This window comes from Pygocentrus nattereri, chromosome 10, assembly GCF_015220715.1.
Source record: "Pygocentrus nattereri isolate fPygNat1 chromosome 10, fPygNat1.pri, whole genome shotgun sequence".
Classification (NCBI taxonomy): Eukaryota; Metazoa; Chordata; class Actinopteri; order Characiformes; family Serrasalmidae; genus Pygocentrus; species Pygocentrus nattereri.
In genome coordinates this window covers 6,951,689-6,970,773 of record NC_051220.1, presented here as the reverse complement: position 1 = coordinate 6,970,773, position 19,085 = coordinate 6,951,689, and the positions used below count along the sequence as shown (strand labels likewise).

Here is a 19,085-nt window from a genome sequence, read left to right as displayed (position 1 = left end):
CAGATGGACTACAGTCTGTAACTGTAGAACTACAAAGTGCAGCTATACAGTAAGTGGAGCTGATAAAATGGACAATGAGCGTAGAAACAAGGAGATAGTCAGAATGTTATGCCTGATTGGTGTATATTTGCTTAGTGGTGTATAATGCTGGGTGCTATAGTGAGAGAACCGATCAATGGAGGGATAAAATACTGCACTACGTAAAATGATGTGACACAATAATTAACATATTAAACTGTTATTACGATATTAGGTCAGAATGCACCTTTTAAGTTATCAGATACAAAGATGAGTTCGCATATTTGAGTGACCTTACTGCATGCCTGCAGTGACTTGCAGTGACACACAGAAATCTGTGATGAGCTCAGTATATATAATATAATTATTGAGGTGTATGTTGATAATGACTGGTTTCAATGCAGTATACTCTGTTTGTGTGTGTTTTTGCAGTCTCCTGTGTCTGTTCCTCATCGGATTCGCTCAACAAGTAGAAGTTCACGGGATGGAAAGACTCTGTCCGAGATCAACTGTGAGTGTCTGCGTGTATCTGTAGTCTGGTCAGTCTTATCTAGTGTTCCTGTGTGTCACTCTTTGGTTTGGAGGAGTTGATTTGGTGCATGTGAGCGTGACCTGGTGGCCTGTCTCATAGTGCATGTTCAGCTAAGGCTAAATGTCTAACGGCTCCCTGTTACCTACAGTCTCGTGCATGAAAAATGTGCCACGCTCCACCTGTTTAAAGTTTATAGCCCAGATTTGGGGAAAAATGGGTCGAATTTCAGTAGACAAAAAAAAAAAGAGTTCAGCTTCTATTATAATAATGGTTTAAAATGACATCACCATCTATTTGACTGGAAAGAAGAGTTACAGCCTCATACGACGCCCACCTTTTGGATTTATCTTATGAAAAATGAAAGTTATGAAGAATATGACGAAGTGCGGTTTGGAACCACCGGTGGTTCCAAGGAGTTTAAGAGGTTAATGTGAGACCAAATATTGTCTATAGGTGTTACTGACTCCGTGACAATCGGACACAAAGTCATGGTCATTTCAAACATTCTGCACTCGGAGATTCTCGCCAGGAATACAATAAAACATACATTAGTGAAGTTAGTTTTTTTTTTTCTTTCTTTTTGTTTCTTTTTTCTCTTTTCATTTTCTTTCTGTCTGGTTCTCTTTGTCTCTCTCTCCGTCCTTTTTGCCTTCTTTTTTGCGTTTGTGTTTTTTGTCGTCTTTCTCTCTCCCTCTCTCTTTCTATCTCCCACTGTCTCTCTCATCTCTCGGTTTATTTCTCGCTGTCTTTCTCTCTGCCTCTGATTTTTCTTTCTTTCGTCCTTTCTTTCTTTCTTAACTCTCTTTCCTCACTCTGTTCATTTTGTCTTCTGCCGTGCTTTCTCTTTCTTTCTTTTTTCTCTTTCTTTATTCTATCTTTTCTCTGATTTGCACCCTTTCTGGTTTTCTTTTTCTTTATTTTCTCTTTATCTATTCTTTTTGTCATTTTCTGCCTCACGCTCCCTTTTGTTCCTTATTTCCTTTTTTATTTTTTCTCTTTTTCCTTCCTTTTTTTCTCTCACCTTTTTTTCCCATCTCTTTCCAGGCTTTGTTCGTATGTAATAGTCTATTCAAACATGCAATAACAAAGAACAGGATTTCTAAAGTCAGTGTTTATCTGGCTTCATAGAACATTTTAGCTACCGCTCAACCAGCCTAACAAAATACTCCCAGCTAGAAAACTCGATCCGTCAGCTGCTCAGATGCATAACCTCAAATGTGATTCTGTTGCTGTGCTACAAAGACTGCTGTCAACAGAGAGTCTAAACTATGACTAAACTAGTTTACTCACAGCTGTACAGAAGCACTGTTCTTCTCCACTGCAGTGCTACTCGATTCAACACAGCTAATTAGGACTACTACATTTGACTCATTTACACCATCAATTACTTAATCCTAAGCAGGTTACTTGATATCGGTGAGTACTAAAAATATGTACTTGCAGTCAGTCTGAAAAACTGATATTGATGCATCGCTATTGAAAGCCATTAATATTTTGGGCTTGGCGCATTGTTTTAAACCCAAATAGGTCCAAAAATATTCGTTGACAGAGTCACACAGCTTACAGCTAAATACAAATAAATATAAAATATTATATAAATGGTTTTACATAAGACATATAATGCACTGTTTGGGTGTACAAGCCATTATTTCCTGACCAGGAGCACTCGAACCAGTCGTCTGGCCATAATGATCCGGACCTTGTCAGAGTCGCTCAGGTTGTCACGGCTACCTGTTTCTCCCACATCGAGAACTGTTGGGTTAATGTCTAACATATCGCAGACCTTGACACAGGTGTTATGAGATGATTAGCTGTGAGTGGTTGTAATGTTTTGGCTCATCTGTGTATGCGGTGTATTTAGAGCGTATTTTTTTTCTGTCTCTCTTTTCTTATTTTGCATGTGGTTGTGTGACTCAGTTGATCAGGTGAAGTTTGATCCTCCTCTGAGGAAGGAGACAGAACTGCATCATGAACCGGTATGTAACACGTTTCTTTGTGGGGGGAGGGGGCGGGGGGGGCAAATGGTTTTTGTTTTACATTTTTTGACGTTCAGTGTATTTATTTGTAGGAACTTCAGTTGGAGCCGCACAGTATATTAGGAGACAACAAGTGAGTGTGTTAGTAGTTTGTGTGTGTGTGTGTTTGTGTCTATGTGTCTATGTAGGTGTGTGTGATGTGCACTTTTATATCTGTGTGTTTGTGAATGTGTGGATAACTGTCTTTCTTACTGTTTCTATCTTTATCATCCTCTCGTTCTCTCCTCTGCCTTTTTTCTGTTTCACTTTTTCCCTTTTTCTCTGTCTTGACTCTCTGTCTGCCTTGCTGTCTCCCTCCTTTTTTGCTTTTTATGTTTTTTGTGTTTGTTCTCGTTTTCTCTCTCTCTCTCTCTCTCTCTCTCTCTCTCTCTCTCTCTCTCTCTCTCTCTCTCTCTCTCTCTCTCTCTCTCTCTCTCTCTCTTCCCTCTCCTTTCTTTTTTTTGATTTGTTCCTCGCTATCTTTGTCTGTCTCTGCTTCTCATTTCTTTTTTTCTTTCTCTTTTTCCTCTTCTTTTCTTCACTGTCTTTTTCTTTTTTTCCCTTTTCTCTCTCTCTTGGCCTTTTTTGTTTCTCTATTTTCTCATTCCTTCCTCTCTATTTTCCTCTTTTTCTTTTTCTCTCTCTCCCCCACTCTTTCTCTTTATTTCTTTCTGATTTTCTCTCTGTTTCTCTTTTTATTCTTTCACTTTCCTCCCATTTTTCCTCTCTTTTTTGTCTGTCTCTCTCCCCCTTTCTTTTTTTCTCTTTTGTTTTCTGTCTCTCTCTCTCTCTCTCTTTAGGAGCCTATTAAAATCTGTAGCAGAGGAGCTTAATCAAAGGTAAGTGTAGCCACGCCCCTTTCTGCTTTTGATTGGTCTGCTCTAGTTAGCTCCTCCCACTCAGCAGCGAAGTACAGCCAAGCAACTGTTTAGACTTAACCCCCCCCTCCTCTGCTCAGCGCTGCTTAGCTGCCCTCACTCCTGAGCGAGTGTGTGTCTGTATGTTTGTGAAAGTGTGTGTGTGTGTGTGTGTGTGTGTGTGTGTGTGTGTGTGTGTCCTTCTCTCTTGGCTCTAGATGCCACACCCTCTTAGTCTCCACCCCTTTCTTATGTCTCTCAGGGGTCATGTGACACATTTAGAGGATGGTGAGGAGGAGGAGGATGATGATGGTGGTGGTGATGATGAAGCTGTACAGTAAGTGTCCGAGAGTAAGAGAAGTGTTTATTTGTGAACACACATGTTGTGCCCCTCGTGTCGCATGGTTTGGTCGTCATCATCACCACCTTAACAAGCCGCTGTCTCTGTCTCCTGATCTCTTGACCACTCTTGAGCTCAGACTGCACGGGTTCTGCACTGCTGTCTTCTGTCCTGTGTCTGTGCGCAAAACCGGGTGATTGAGCTTGAGCTCCAGCATGCAGTGGGGCCGGACCGATATATCGTTTATCTGATAAAATCAGTTGATATCAAGGGTGAATCAGTTTCTTAGTATTGATAAAATCCTGCTAATATTACATAATAATACTTACGAGAATAATAAGAATATTTTAGAAGTTTGAAATCACTTGTCATATTAATAACTAAATAGTAATTTGCACAGTGTACAAATATTAAGTGCACACCAAAAGAGAAACGTAATAGTTTATTTACAATGTATTTTGGTCACACCAAGAAGCTATAACTTAAGGTTTAAATAAAATAGTAATTTATTAAATAATAAGTGTAAATAATACTAATAATTAACCCGAGAACTTACTACAAAGAGCTATTTGATTAGTGAGATTTGCGCCTTGCTTTTTAAATATAAGACCTTCTGGATATTTTGTTCATTATAATTAAGCTAATTCTTGAGGTTATACATGTTTTTGAATCATCAACAGTTGTGTTCATTGTTGAAAATGTCAGCTTTCTACAAATTATTTAGAATAAACTGTAAAATTTAATTGGACAATTTTATCATTTGTCTGAATTATTAGCTCCTTAAAATCTGTCATCTAATTTTCATATCAGTCAGGCCCTGACATGCAGGTGTAATGTTTTCTTGTTGGTCTAAGTGTGTGTGTGTGTGTGTGTGTGTGTGTGTGTGTGTGTGTGTGTGTGTGTGTGTGTGTGTGCGCCGTATGGATACATTATGGTTGCTTTGGACTTTTGAACATTAGTGTTGTTGTTGTTGTTGTTGTTTAATGTCTGCTCATGTTCCTCTGTGTCTGTGATGTTGGGCATGTTCTTCCCTTCTGTTTTCAAAGGAGTGAGAGAAACAGGGTATATCTAGTGTGTGTGTGTGTGTGTGTGTGTGTGTGTGTGTGTGTGTGTGTGTTGAAGCATGTTGTTGCTTGCAGTCTCTCTTCTCTCTTCATGCTTCCCAAGTGCAGTGTTATGATGGCCTAATATGCTTCTATCAAAGTAGAAACACAGAGAATGTGTCTCGCTGCAGTGTTCTGATGCTTTGCGCAGCCTACACAATGTTGTGCGTCAGTGCTGAGTTTGCTGTGTTGCTCTGCTGCTAGCAACTATGCTCTTTGCTCCTGCATGACTAACGACCCAGTAATAATGGTGATCTGATTATTGCTGGTTTCACTGGTTCTGCTAAGTAGCTGCACTCAGCCTTTTGCTTGCTCTGCTTGGCAGCAAATGTTTTCCTTTGCATGAGCAGTGAACCCAGCCTAGAAACAGCTTTAGGAATGGGGCTGGGCATTATGCCCAAAAATCTCAACAACATATATTTGTGTTGTTAAATTTTGATTATTATTGTGTTTATTTCCTGTAACACTTTTTTCTGGTGGAATAGTTTTTGGAACAAACTGCTGTCAAAAATATCTCGCTGCTGTCGGATTGATATCTTGTATATCTGTGAATCAAAAGAAATGTTCCAAAATTACTTGTAAAGAAGTCTGGTTCCATTGACTTACATTAAAAGTAAAGTATGTTTTTTTTCCTTCTCCTTTAAAGTTACAAACTTTAAACTGCTAATACCGGTTTGGGGGAAAGATGGTATTATCAGTCAAATCAAAAATCAATCAAAATTTATTTGTATAGTACTTTTTACAGCGGATGTTGTCACAAAGCAGCTTCACAGAATTCCAGAAAAGACAGAGTTTTAACAAGAATGTAAAAAATGTAAAAATGTAAAAGCTTAACTTTTTAAAAATTGTCATTTCAATTGTCATGTTATTATCATTGTTTTAAAGCAATAAAGCAAAATTATTGTCGTTTAGTCGCCTGGTGAATGAGAGCAATTTAATACAAGAAGACACCACAGCGCTAGTTAATTTAACTTCATTCATCTGATTGGTCCCAGTCTTTGTCTTTCATGTCATTGGTCCTGGAATCCTGCCGTCCACTGTGTTTCCTTATGGTTGTTTGCAGATTGGATTTTAAAGACCAGACCTCTTTTTTTTGTGTATTTGTGTTTGTGTGCTGTGTATAATAATCTTAAACTGTATGTTTCATTTCTAGTTCAAATGCCAGTTCCACAATGAGACCCAAAGTACCTCCCCCACTGCCCCCCAAAGTAAGGATTTCTCATTGGTTCTTACATTAAAGAATAATGAGCTGCATATCACGATGCATCTGAAAGTGCTGATTTAAATGCATTCATTTTGTAATCTTTGGCTTGATTTATAATTGACTATGAACTTATTCCTAAAGGCAGTTTTTCCCCCCCAAAGATTTCAGTGTTTTTAAACACAAAAATAAAAAGAATCTTTGTGGAGTCAAAGATTTACATCAGTATTTTCCACCCACCCCTTATGCTCTCTCTCTCTCTCTTGCTCTCTCTCTTGCTCTCTCTCTTGCTCTCTCTCTCGCTCTCTCTCTCGCTCTCTCTCTCGCTCTCGCTCTCTCTCTCTCTTGCTCTCTCTCTTGCTCTCTCTCTCGCTCTCTCTCTCGCTCTCGCTCTCTCTCTCGCTCTCTCTCTCGCTCTCGTTCTCTCTCTTGTTCTCTCTCTTGTCCTCTCTCTCTCTCTCTCTCGTCCTCTCTCTCGTCCTCGCGCGCTCTCTCTCTCTCTCGCTCTCTCTCTCGCTCGCTCTCTCTCTCGCTCTCTCTCTCGCTCTCTTGCTCTCTCTCGTTCTCGCTCTCGCTCTCTCTCTCGTCCTCTCTCGCTCTCTCTCTCGCTCTCTCGCTCTCTCTCTCGTTTTCTCTCTCTCTCTCTCGCTCTCTCTCTCGTTCTCTCTCTCTCTCTCTCTCTCTCTCTCTCTCTCTCTCTCTCTCTCTCTCTCTCTCTCTCAGCCCAAGGCTCTAAGTTCAGCACAGAACGGTCCCACTGGAGATGACAGTGGTGGACAGGGTACAATCAAGCGCTGCCCTGCTTCTCCAAACCCCACCCCTCCTTCTCGCCCTGCCTCCTGTGTGCCCCCCAGACCTCCGCCCCCTCGACTGCCCCCTCACAGACGCCGCAGCTTAGGTAAAGAGCCCACTGAGCACACTCTAACAGAGCCAGGTGGGGATGATGGGAGTTTTAGGTTCTGGGAGTGGCTTCATGCTGAGGAGCAGGAGGAGCAGAAAGAGCAGGAGGAAGACAGTAAGCCTGGCTTCACACAGTAGCCAGATGCCACTCTGTGATTGGTAGATGACCGTGCCAGTTTGCCTCACCTGTAGCCTCATTGGAGTAGAGCTGCAGTCTAGTTTGAGTGGCTTTTAGTGACTCCTGTACTCAATTTTAGCTTTGCACAACTTAATGGCAAAAGTAGGGCCTCGCTTTCCCCCAGGTGTACATGTTGGCGGTCAGCCAATGTAGCTATGTGGCAAATGTAGCTAACAGTTAACATTCTGCTAACTGCATGTCTAAAACATCACATGCTTCAAATAGACCCACTGCAAACAGCCCACTGAAGTCAGAATTTTGTCCTTTTTATAAATGGCTGTCATATTCTGTCATGACATAGATGTGAGGTTACTTAAAGGGCCCATGTTCTTATTTTTAAACGTTTTTTTTTTTTACATTTTTATTGGGGGGGGCACTTTACATGCAGCACTTTATATGCAGCACTTTAGCCTGCATATGCAGAAATATGTTGGTTTTTGTGACATCACAAAAGCAGTGCATCCGAAACAGCCTGCTTTTGCAGCTTGGTTTCCATGATGATTTAGACATGACGGCTTACCCAGTGTTAATTAGTAGAACATAAGCGTGTTGATAAAACTAAGTGTGTGAAGATGACGGATGTGTTTTCGTTGTGTGTGTATAAGCGACGGTACTAATTGAATTTGTGTGTATTCAGGTAACGGAGTTAGCCCGACTCAGCAGAACGGAGAGAGAGAGAGGCAGTCGACCCTCCCCACGATCCCCAGCCGCAAGAGCAAGGACATTCCAGTGAGTCTGACCGCTTGCATTACTGCAGCCACTTCAGCTCTGTTTGTTTTCTTTTGTTTATTTTAAATGTCTCTCCCTCCACTGTTGCAGAAACCCATCAGTAACGGCTTGCCTCCAACTCCTAAAGTGCATGTGAGTCAACCACCTCTTTCTCGTTCTCTGGAATGTGTGATCTGACTCCACCACACATACTTACTTTAGACCAAAAGTCTGGAAGTGAGCTTTATTATTCTTTTTTTTTTTCCTCTTCCATTCATTTTCCGATTTCAAATAGTTTTCCAATAAGTACCTTTGCAAACATCCAACGAAACACAACACGTTTGACATCAATGGTAGCTAAAGTTTGTATTCCATGTTCCAGTAGGTTGCTCTCAGACTTTTCACCAAAAATACATGAACTAAAATGATTACAGTATGTAGCCTACAGTATGTGCTACAAAATCCAATGCCCTAAGCAACAGAGAACGTCTGATCATGCAAGGCGATGATTTCCATTATTCTGAAGTGACACCTTGCAGTTTGGCAGTCTTTTGTGAATTTTTCTTCATTACATAACATGAGGCTACAGATGATGTTGGCACATAATAATTATTTCTCATTTCTCTTACCATTTGAATTATTTGTAAAGTCTTAGATTCTTAGATTCATTTTAGACCAATTTTGACGAAAACCAAAGGTGCCAATTATGTGCATCCCTACAATGCAGTTTTGTAATTACATATTTGTCGCTGTTGTTGTTATTTACATAATCGGCACTGTCAGACAATTACAATGTTTAATCGCGATTGTTTTTTATTGGTATAGTCACCAGTGTTTTTGTGTCCTTAATTGAGATTAATTGTGTTCGTGTGTTAACTGTAGTTAATAATAATTAATTGTATGTATAATTTGCTCAAATTTTACCTTGAATAAAGATTTTTTTCCATTTAAAAGAGCTATATGAATAGACAAAATAATCTTCGTCCAAATGTATTCATTACTTTTAATAAAGGCATAACATTATTAGCTTATGGATGCTTCTTACAGTCGAGGCTCACAATGGGAACTGGAGCACCACTTTGCTTTTGTTCGTTTGCTGCTTTGTGCACTGTGCAGTGTAAACTGTATTTAGGAGCTATATTTGAATGAGAGGTCTACAATCACAGTTTTTTTTAACTTCTGCATATGGCGCACTGCAGCTGGGCTTCAGCCTGCGCTAGTACAGATGGTTGATTTTGTCCTACATACATTCTGCCTCTAATTCAGTTGTGTGTGGTTTGTTTTCTGTAGATGGGAGCTTGTTTCTCTAAAGTGTTCAATGGCTGCCCGCTGAAAGTCCACTGTGCTACATCCTGGGTCAACCCAGACACCAGAGGTAGGACACACAAGTCTGAAATTAATAATCCAATAGATTAAGATTGAGAGACCCTTATTAGTCCCACAACAGGGAAATGTTACCTCTGCAATCTAACCCATCCATGCAGTGAAACGTCACATACATACTAGTGAAGACACACACTAGGGGGCAGTGAGCACACTTGCTAGCGGTATGCAGCCCTATCCGCAGCACCCAGGGGGCAGTTGGGAGTTAGGTGCCTTGCTCAAGGACACCTCAGTCATGTACTGTCAGCTCAGGGGATCGAACCGGTCACCTTCCCGTCTCAAGGCTGGTTTCCTAACCTCTAGCCCACAACACCACCTTGACTGTTAAATCCAAAATCAGCATAACAGACTTTTTCTGTCACAGCAAATCTGTCGTTATCTTCAGCTGTTGTATATTTGTGTTACTTGTGGTTTTAGGATTTGAATAACAGTCCAAATTACTATTCAAAGCGGTGCCTCGGGCCAAATAATGAAAGATTCAAATAATATGCACACCCAGCACACAATCCTTTAACACATTTGACTTGCATCAATAATTGTTGAAGTGTCTTTACATGATGTGTACATTTTGTATTGACGGCCAAATTCTGGCTTAATATCTGATTAAATAGTTCTCAGTGATTTGTGTATGTATGTAGTGGCACATAGCAGATTTTTTAAACTCTGAAGTCACTTACATGCTAATAATATAATAGCTGTGAATTTTTTGTGACTAATTTTTTGATTGCTTTGGTCATATTTTAGATCAGTATTTGATTTTTGGAGCTGAAGAAGGCATCTACACCCTCAATCTGAACGAGCTCCATGAGGCCGCCATGGAACAGGTGAGAAGCTGCATGTAATAGTCTGATTTTTGACAGTTTTCAGTGGGGGTGGGTGGTTTTTTTTCAACTTATACACTTTAAAAAAAAAGGTGCCACAGATGTAGTGCCATAAACAAAAGACTTATAGTTCACATCTCTCTGCAAAGATTTCTGTGCCAAGATAAAATGGACAGAATACCTTGGACATTTAGAAAAGCATGAAAGCATGTATATAATATAGTAAAAGTATATAATAAGTGAAAATAATAAGTAAATTATTTTGCCTAGGAAGCTACATTTTCACTGCCTTTTTTGTTTGTTTTTCCTCAGATATTTCCACGGAGATGCACATGGCTGTACGTGATGAATAACTGGCTTCTGTCTATATCTGGTAAGATTCACTTACTAGTAAAGCATTGTAACTAAATATGCATATAATAAATTAAAAGCAAAGTGGACAGAGAACGAGAGAGAGAGAGTTTTTGCTCGGAGGCCAAAAATTACAGGGCACATATCATGGAGAAAAGAATTTAATTTCAGAGTTTAATGTACTTGTTAAACACTGTTAAAGTTTCAGAAATGTGCTTTTCACTCTCCAAGCCATACAGTCCATATATGCTCCACTAAGCTCCAGAAACAGCCTGTTTTGAATTTACTGTTTTTGTGATATCACAAGAATCAACACAGTTAAATACACTTGTTCAGCCTACAGCCTATGACTGTTTTTTTTTCTTTTTTTCTAACTTTTAATTTTTTCAACAGTAATTTAACTATCCTAATTTAATTTCTAATTCGGCTTAATTTAATTATTTTCTCTTTTAAATGTTGTTTTAGTAGTGTTTCATGTTTTAATGTTTTGCTATTTGTGTTCACTTTTTTAAACAACTCTGTTCTGACTTTTCCCATTTGACATATTTTCAAATTTGTATGTGTATGAAAGGTGCTATATAAGGCAACGCCTTGCCTTAGAGGAGTTTAGCTCCACCCATTACAGCTGAAGTTCTAAGAAGTGCTTTTTGAATGAGGCACAATACAGAGCAGCCAATCAGAACTGAGCTCATGTATCTTAAAGGTAGAGAACCATGAACCAGATAAAGAGACACTGGAAAATGGTCATTAGGAGTTATGACCATTTTTGGCATGTAAAGCCACACAGATGTTGACCTTAAGGGAAAATTTGTAGAATATGTGCCTGCTTAGTGTCAGTGATGTCAAATAAATATATGAACCAGCATTTCAGCGTGTAATGTTTAATGACATTATTTCTACTGCTTCTGTAAAAACTTGTCACTCAAGATCAATGCTAGCCTGGAGTGGACAGCGTCTGCTTGTGTTTTGCAGGCAAAGCCTCCCAGCTGTACTCCCACAACCTCTCAGGCCTCTTTGAGCACGCTCGGCAGATGCAGAAGTTACCAGTTGCCATACCAACATATAAACTGCCTGATAAAATCATCCCTCGGTATGTTCAGTGTTCATCATGTGAAGTACAAAATGAGTTTTGATGCTGAATTGTTAAATGTAAAGTTGCCAGTAATTTCCGATTGAAGAAGTTGATTGGGAAGCTGAGGCCCCTCTGCTGTGCATACTGCCTTTGCTATCTTAAACCTTTATCTTTATCACATATTAAATTATGTATAGCCTTATCTTTAGATGATAAGCTCTTTCATATCCCAAACCATAGGTGCATTTGTGAGCTCTTGCTGTCTGGATTAAGTATCTGTACATTTTACAATCCAAATATTTTGTAGTCTGTCCTTTTTTCCTCCACGTTAAGTAATTGGGATTAATATTTTAGAAGTTATGTAGTTTTTATCTCAGCAACTGTTCTAGAGTCAGTGCTACTTGTTTAATAAAGTTTACATACAACTTTGTATATTAGTCCCACACTATTGAACTGGCGCAGTGGGTAGCACTGTCGCTTCACAGCAAAAAGGGCCTGGGTTCAATTCTCCGGCTGGGCAACCAGGCTCCTTTCTGTGTGGAGTTTGCACGTTTTCCCCCCGTGTCTGTGTGGGTTTCCTCCGGGTACTACAGTTTCCTCCCGCAGTCCGTAGTTATACAGACATGTTAAAATTGTCCTGAAGTGTGAATGTGTGTGTATAGATGTATATGTCTGCCCTATCCTGTGATGGCCTGTCCAGGGTGTTTCCTGCCTTCTGCCTAAGGACCGCTGGGATAGGCTCCAGCAACCCCCTTCGACCCAGAAGGATAAGTGGTTTAGAAAATGTGTGGGTGTGTGCACACGTGTGTGTGCGTGGTCAGCCACATTAGTTACTTAGTTTTCTTTCAGTTAGATTAAATTGATGCTGGTTTTCGTTCCCTGGAACAATGCCGAAGAATCGTGAGCATGTTGTGTTCTCTATAATCAAAACACATTCATTGCCAGAACTATTGAGGCTTATAATTTATATTACTTTACAAATAAAGACCTCAAAATTGTTTGCTTTACATTGTCAAATTAAGGAAATCAAGCATTTTATTGAAGCATTTGTGTTTTGTTGTCCTATAGGAAGTTCACAGTGTCCAATAAGATTCCAGACACGAAGGGATGCCAGAAGTGTTGTGTAGGTGAGTTAACCTTAACATTAATTAACAGTAACTTGAACATCTTAATAACTTAATAACAGTAACTTGAACATCAGTTAATTGATGCGAAGCTAATATGCAGATGGTTGCTTTAACCTTAGGCATAATTATGAAAAATAGTTCACACATGCATGCATCTGTTTTGCTGTGTTTGTGTGTGTGTGTGTGTGTGTGTGTGTGTGTGTAGTTCGTAACCCATACACAGGGCACAAGTACCTGTGTGGTGCATTCCAGTCCAGTGTAGTTCTATTCGAATGGGTGGAGGCCATGCAGCGCTTCATGCTGATCAAGGTGGGGATCTTGTATGTGTATGTGGATTCATGTGTGGGATTATGGTCCTAAATTTTTTATTCTTTCTTTGTGTGTGTGTGTGTGTGTGTGTGTGTGTGTGTGTGTGTGTGTGTGTGTGTGTAATTATGACCTTATCATTGCTGTCATATTAAAATCTTGTAGACCTTAGGTCTTCTATGTGGAAATTTCATGATAAATGGTACAAAATGGATTGGAATGAAATCTTGTTGCAATTCATAATACCTAAAAAGTTGGGACAGTGTGTGAAATACTAATATAAACAGAAAGCAGTGATTGCAGTGATTCCAGATACAGATTTTTTTGGTATATATTCTAAAATCGATGCCTTATAACACATTCCAAAAAAAAAAAAAAAGTTTGGGGCAGGAGCATGGTACGTCACCATTCCTTTTAGCAACACTTAATTGTTTAGGGACTGAACACACTAGTTACTTCACTTTTCACCCATGTTTTCACGAAGAAACGGCTCTGGACTGCACCATATGCAACCGTGCTGTTGTAACATGCACAGTGAGTCCTGTCGTAAGCATGAACGTCTCTGAAAAAGACGTCATCTGGAAGGCTACATATGTTCAAAATATGTATTCAATTTTCAGCATTAATGGTGCCTTTACAGATGTGCAAGTTACCTTCTAATACACCCGGGTACCACGACAGACCATGTTTTTGAACATTACATGGTAACAATCTGGTTAGTCCTTTTCTTCTTTAACCCAGAGAACACAGAAGAGGTTGACCTGTCAGACTACAGTGCATATTTTTGCTGTGCATCAGTCGATTTCTGATGAGCTTGAGCCCAGAGAAGTCGACGGCAATTCTAGACATTAACAAATGTGCTTCCACTGTGCATAGTACAGTCTTGACTTGCATTTGTGGAGTCAGCAACAAAGAGTAGTCATTGACGCCTGTTTGTCATGAGTATTTCTGAATCCGTGTAGTTATATCCATCAGAAGTCATGGGCTGGAGGTCAGGGAACAGGCCCTCTGACCGGAAGGTTGCCAGTTCAATCCCCAGTGCCGACAGTCCATGACTGAGGTGTCCTTGAGCAAGACACCTAACCCTCAAATTCTCCCCGGGCACCATGGATAGGGCTGCCCACCGCTCCGGGCAAGTGTGCTCACTGCCCCTTGTGTGTGTGTGTATTCACTAGTGTATATGTGGTGTTTCACTTCATGGATGGGTTAAATACGGAGGTGGAATTTCCTTGTTTGTGGGATTAAAAAAGTATCACTTACAAGAAGAACTTGTGGGGTTTTAATGCAGTGCTGAGGAATCAAAGGTCACAGGCATTGAACTGTGGTTTTTGGTCTTGCCCTTTACACATAAAGATTTCTTCACAATCCAGATGTTTTTATTTATGCTCAGTAGAGAGTGAAATGCCTAAAGTTTGCAATCACTCATCGAGAAACATTGTTATTAAACTGTTGGAGTATTTGCTGCTGCATTTTTTGGCAGTTTTTTTTTTTTTCACCTGTAAAGTTACCATTCCAAAGTTCCAGCAATGTTATATTTGATAGTATGACTGTAGTCCTGTTGTGTTTTTGTGTGTGTAGAATATAGACTTCACGCTGCCTTGTCCACTGGAGGTGTTTGAGATGCTGGTGGTCCCGGAGCATCAGTACCCACTGATCTGTGTGGCCGTCAGTAAGGGCAGCCAGCCTGACCAGGTGGTGACCTTTGGCACGGTGGACCCGAACGCTCCCGTACCCACCTTCACTGAGCCTGGTACAAATTGCTCTATGTGTGACCTGCACAGTGTTTCAGCTACAGTTATTTAGTGCATCTTGAAATCTTAAATTTCCCTGTGAGATATTTGAGTCTTTTTGAAAATATTCATAAATGGGTCTGGAAGAAGTGTTTACATAGTGGAGTGGAATATAGACATTTAGGGGGAATTTAGAGTTAGGCAAAGCTACATGTTCTTCACCAGAGTGAAAAGATAAGCAAATAAGCAAATAATACTAATTTTCCTAGCAGAAATGTTAAAACAATACAATTAGCAACATAACTAACAAGTAAACGTTACTCAGTGCTGCACAGTAAAATAACTTTTATTTACCTTTTATAATTTCTCTGGTATCTTCGGTTAAAAATAAATAAGGCACAGATGACGATGATAATGACTATGACGACATGCCATTTGCTTTACGTGTTTCTCGTTGATCTAGTGTATTTATGCTGTCATTTGTATTTAGACACGCCACAGACGTGTGTAATCCACGTTACTCAGCTGGAGAGAGACACCATACTAGTCTGCTTGGATCGTAAGTATGAATTACTGCTGTGTTTGTGTAGCAGACGTCAACAAGGCAGGGAACGTAGATCAGAACAGTTCAGACAGCCACACCACACTCAGGGATATGGAGCTCTGTGTAGTTCATTCCTGAACAGTGAACACATGAGACTTGGGGCCACTCTCCCTCTCTTGCCCGTTCAGCATTCACAAAGCTTTTGGTGATTGACCGGAAAAACACACAGTACACAGGCTTTGTGTTGCACTAATTAATGCCCCACCTACAACCAGCAAAAGGGTAACTAGGAACCATGCACATTGAAATTTGTTGAAACTCAGATATTTCACAGTAATATTCACTTATTACTCCACAGTGAGTCTTAGTCAAGCTTTAGTGAGGTTAATATGCAAAGTTATATTCAAATAAAATAAAGAAGTAGTCAAAACCAGTACCTTTATGGCTTTTATTTGCTTAAGGTGTTGTTTTAAGCTTATACAATTTCAGTGCACAGTGTGTAAAGGTGGTCTTTTTATAGTTTTATTATGTCTGTTTATTTTTCAGGATGTATAAAGATGGTGAATTTACAAGGCAGATTAAAATCCAACAAGAAGCTCTCTGCTGAACTCACCTTCAACTTCCAGATTGAAGCAATAGGTGAGTGAAACTGCATTTGTTTGTTTGTGTGGTTCTGTACAGACGTCGTTGCTCCCTGCTGCATGACTGCGTATTTATTTTTTGATAATATTTAGATTGTGTGATTAATGTGAAGTTTATTTGTAAAACCTGTTTTCTGTCTATTTCAGTTTGTTTGCAGGACAGTGTTCTGGCCTTCTGGAGGCATGGGATGCAAGGACGCAGCTTTAAAACCAACGAGGTGAGTCTGAGGCTTCGTACTAACTTACTGTGGCTGTTCAGAGTGTTATGGTGAATTTTGTTCTTAAAGGGGAATACCACCAACAGTCATTCACAGGAGTTTGATATGGAATGCCTGTAAGGTTACCCTACCAACTCAGTGGTAAGTTTACAGTGGTGGTGAAAGGAACCAACTAACAAATTTAGCCATTTTAGTTTCTATATAGTATTTACTGTTTTTTTTTTTTGTTTTTTGTTTTTTTTCTCCTTCAGGTATAGGTCTACCTTGCAAAAAACATTTTAAGCCAAACGCTTATCTCAAAACTATGATCATCCTGTTTTTCAGCATAGATAGCATATTCATAACCATTTTGTGTAGTAACTTTCTGTGAGGGAGTTTTTAGAGACATTAAACTCTTTAGACGTCTGGTTACTATTCCCACCACTGTGAACAGTTGACTCATAAATCTTTTCTCTAGAATGGAGCATTTCACATCAAACCAGCCTGAATGACTGTTTGCTTAACCACTTCTTAAAGATTTAATTATGCAGAAATTTAGAAAAATCTGTTTCCCCTTTAGGTTCTGACTTGCACATCTCTTTGCCTTAAGGAAGATGCATAAAGTCACCTTAAACTCTGTTTATCTTAAACATACTTTGTGGAAATCTTTAAGCAAATGTAGTTTTAGCTTACCTTCAGCTGACATTTTTAATTTGTATCACTTTAAGCACATTTCTTGACTTATGCAAATATGTCCTAAGTATTTAATTTATAAACATCTAAGACATTTTCTGCAGACTGGTCTTTAAATTGTATCTTTCTGTGTTGAGAATGTGGATGCATCTTGCTGTGCATTTTCAGTGTAGCTACATAATGAACAACATTTTAAAAGGTTCAAGAAAAATATGGTAATGTAAAAAAAAAAAGGTTTTCTTTCTTCACAACAAGACTATACCTACAACAATAACTTAGTAAATCAGAATCATAATAAAATATCTCCTCTTCTACTGACAAACGCAAGTGTGGTAGGATTGAAAGTTTAGAAATCACACAATTTCTCCAGCTGATTCGATGAACTATAAGTAAAAATTAATACCAGATTACATCTGGCTTTTGTTATTGTTGACGACGACTGAGACTTCAGAGTTTAAAGTCTCTGGTTAAAGAGGGCAGCGGGATGATTGTCCCAGACTTGAGTTTTGTGTGAGCATGACTGTGCATTTGAATGTGTTCGTAACAAATGTTCTTGCTTTCTTACTGCACCAGATCACACAAGAGATCTCCGATAACTCACGCATCTTTAGACTGCTGGGATCAGACAGGTAAGAAAATTACACTGACAGTACTGCAGAACACCTGCTGTATGCATTTACAGGGCTGGCCCAAATAGCAATTTACAGGCCATTGAATATTTATTGGTATTTCCAAATAAGAACTCGAATGCCTTTTCTCAAAATCACCCTTGAAAACAACATTATGTACAGTACTCTGTGAAAATTTTAGGCATCTAAACAAATTTTTAAACACTTTACCTCAGCAGTGAGTTTATCACAATATACGTTAGAATAAAGTCGTATTCATAATTCCAGTAAACATAAAAACAGTATAAAGTAACAAGAATTTCTTGGGTCCATATTTTTCCTTGACAACTTCATAGACACCACAGACACTTGTCAATATCATCAGTTACATCATGAGCACAATTTACTGAAGCTCTGATTGGTCAAACCAGGAGCTGCTTTTTAAATACATATAATACTGGACTTCCTCGAGGAGAGGCTTGGAAATGGGTAAACAAACACACTAACATCCAGAAAATTTCTCTCTCTCTCTCTCTCTCTATATATATATATATATATATATTTATATATATAGATAGATAGATAGATAGATAGGTTATACAATTATATTTATATAATTGTTAATGAATATTTTTTACATTTAATTTGGTTTATTCAAATAATAACACTTTCTTTTTAATAGATTTTGAAAATGTCTTGGGTGTGTAAGACTTGCACACAGTACTGTATTAACAGGTGCCTAAATCAAGAAAAAATTATCCCATTTTTTTATATTAAGAGTTTGATGTGTGTTAACATGGTTAAATAATGGTTTCAAAACGTTTCATTCGTCTAAGCTGCAAAAACAGCCCATTTTGGATTCACCGCTTTTTGTGATGTTGCAAAAATACATAAAATGGCACAATACATGTGGGATATGGGCCCTTTAATATATTAACAGTGTATACAAGTGCAAATGATCTGAATCAGTTATAGTGTAAGGCTGGCCTACCAAGTGGTACTCTGAAGTGGTGTTACAAGAGGTCTTCAGATAATATCACTGTACTTGTACATTTGAGACAGTTTGTCAAATTTCTTATGCATCCATGGTATACTAGCCTTATTAAAGAGCAAAATAATACAGTTCATGCAATAGTGCAAAAAAATCTTTTCATTTATAAGACAATATTCAGTAAAATATGCAGAAATTAAAAAATATATATATATATTTTTTATAATTCTTTATTTATCGTATTTGTGTTTTTTCATAACAAAAACCCCATCAAATAAATAAATAAAATTAAAATTAAATTTTAAAAAAAGGAGAGAAAATAATAATAGTAATAATAATAATAATAATAATAGATACACATACATATAAAAAATTCAAAAATATTTAAAAGTCAGAGCCCTCCTAGCTATGTGAACATTTATAATTGTGTGGTACATATAGAAAAAAAATTAACTAGATACATTTTTTATATCCACCAGTGCTGTGAATGCTTTCTCTGTAGTCTTTAAAGGCGGTCAGATATCATCCAACCTCACCCAGCCTATAACTTAAACTTGAATTAGTCTGAACAGAAGAATTTCCTCACCACCCTGTAGTGTAGCAATACAAAGAAGTTGTTAAACTTCCTTTACGATGGTTTAATTTCTACTGTATCTCTTCATCAGTATCTTGTGTAAAATTGATTCAAATTGAATGGCGTCCAGAAAACCCAGTGTTGTACATCATTAGTGAAAAGCAGCACAGTTTGTTGTGCTCTGAGGCGAGGTAA

The 19,085-nt window shown here is 38.7% G+C and overlaps 1 protein-coding gene across 3 annotated transcripts in view; it reads left to right on the top strand.

Annotated features, from left to right (window-relative positions):
* Nucleotides 1–19,085, top strand: part of map4k3b (mitogen-activated protein kinase kinase kinase kinase 3b) — a 50,021-nt gene that overhangs the window by 23,235 nt on the left and 7,701 nt on the right. The window contains exons 13-32 of one of the 3 annotated variants that reach the window (XM_017707843.2): nt 451–529; nt 2,468–2,526; nt 2,619–2,659; nt 3,366–3,404; nt 3,685–3,759; nt 6,019–6,073; nt 6,790–6,964; nt 7,782–7,873; nt 7,964–8,005; nt 9,143–9,227; nt 9,980–10,059; nt 10,369–10,429; nt 11,380–11,497; nt 12,548–12,606; nt 12,812–12,915; nt 14,491–14,662; nt 15,133–15,201; nt 15,733–15,825; nt 15,975–16,045; nt 17,291–17,346. In XM_017707843.2, coding sequence (XP_017563332.1) covers nt 451–529; nt 2,468–2,526; nt 2,619–2,659; nt 3,366–3,404; nt 3,685–3,759; nt 6,019–6,073; nt 6,790–6,964; nt 7,782–7,873; nt 7,964–8,005; nt 9,143–9,227; nt 9,980–10,059; nt 10,369–10,429; nt 11,380–11,497; nt 12,548–12,606; nt 12,812–12,915; nt 14,491–14,662; nt 15,133–15,201; nt 15,733–15,825; nt 15,975–16,045; nt 17,291–17,346 — 1,625 coding nt within the window. The remainder of the gene's footprint in view (nt 1–450; nt 530–2,467; nt 2,527–2,618; nt 2,660–3,365; nt 3,405–3,684; nt 3,760–6,018; nt 6,074–6,789; nt 6,965–7,781; nt 7,874–7,963; nt 8,006–9,142; nt 9,228–9,979; nt 10,060–10,368; nt 10,430–11,379; nt 11,498–12,547; nt 12,607–12,811; nt 12,916–14,490; nt 14,663–15,132; nt 15,202–15,732; nt 15,826–15,974; nt 16,046–17,290; nt 17,347–19,085) is intronic. The other 2 variants (XM_037541865.1, XM_017707844.2) reach the window with 2 other exon arrangements.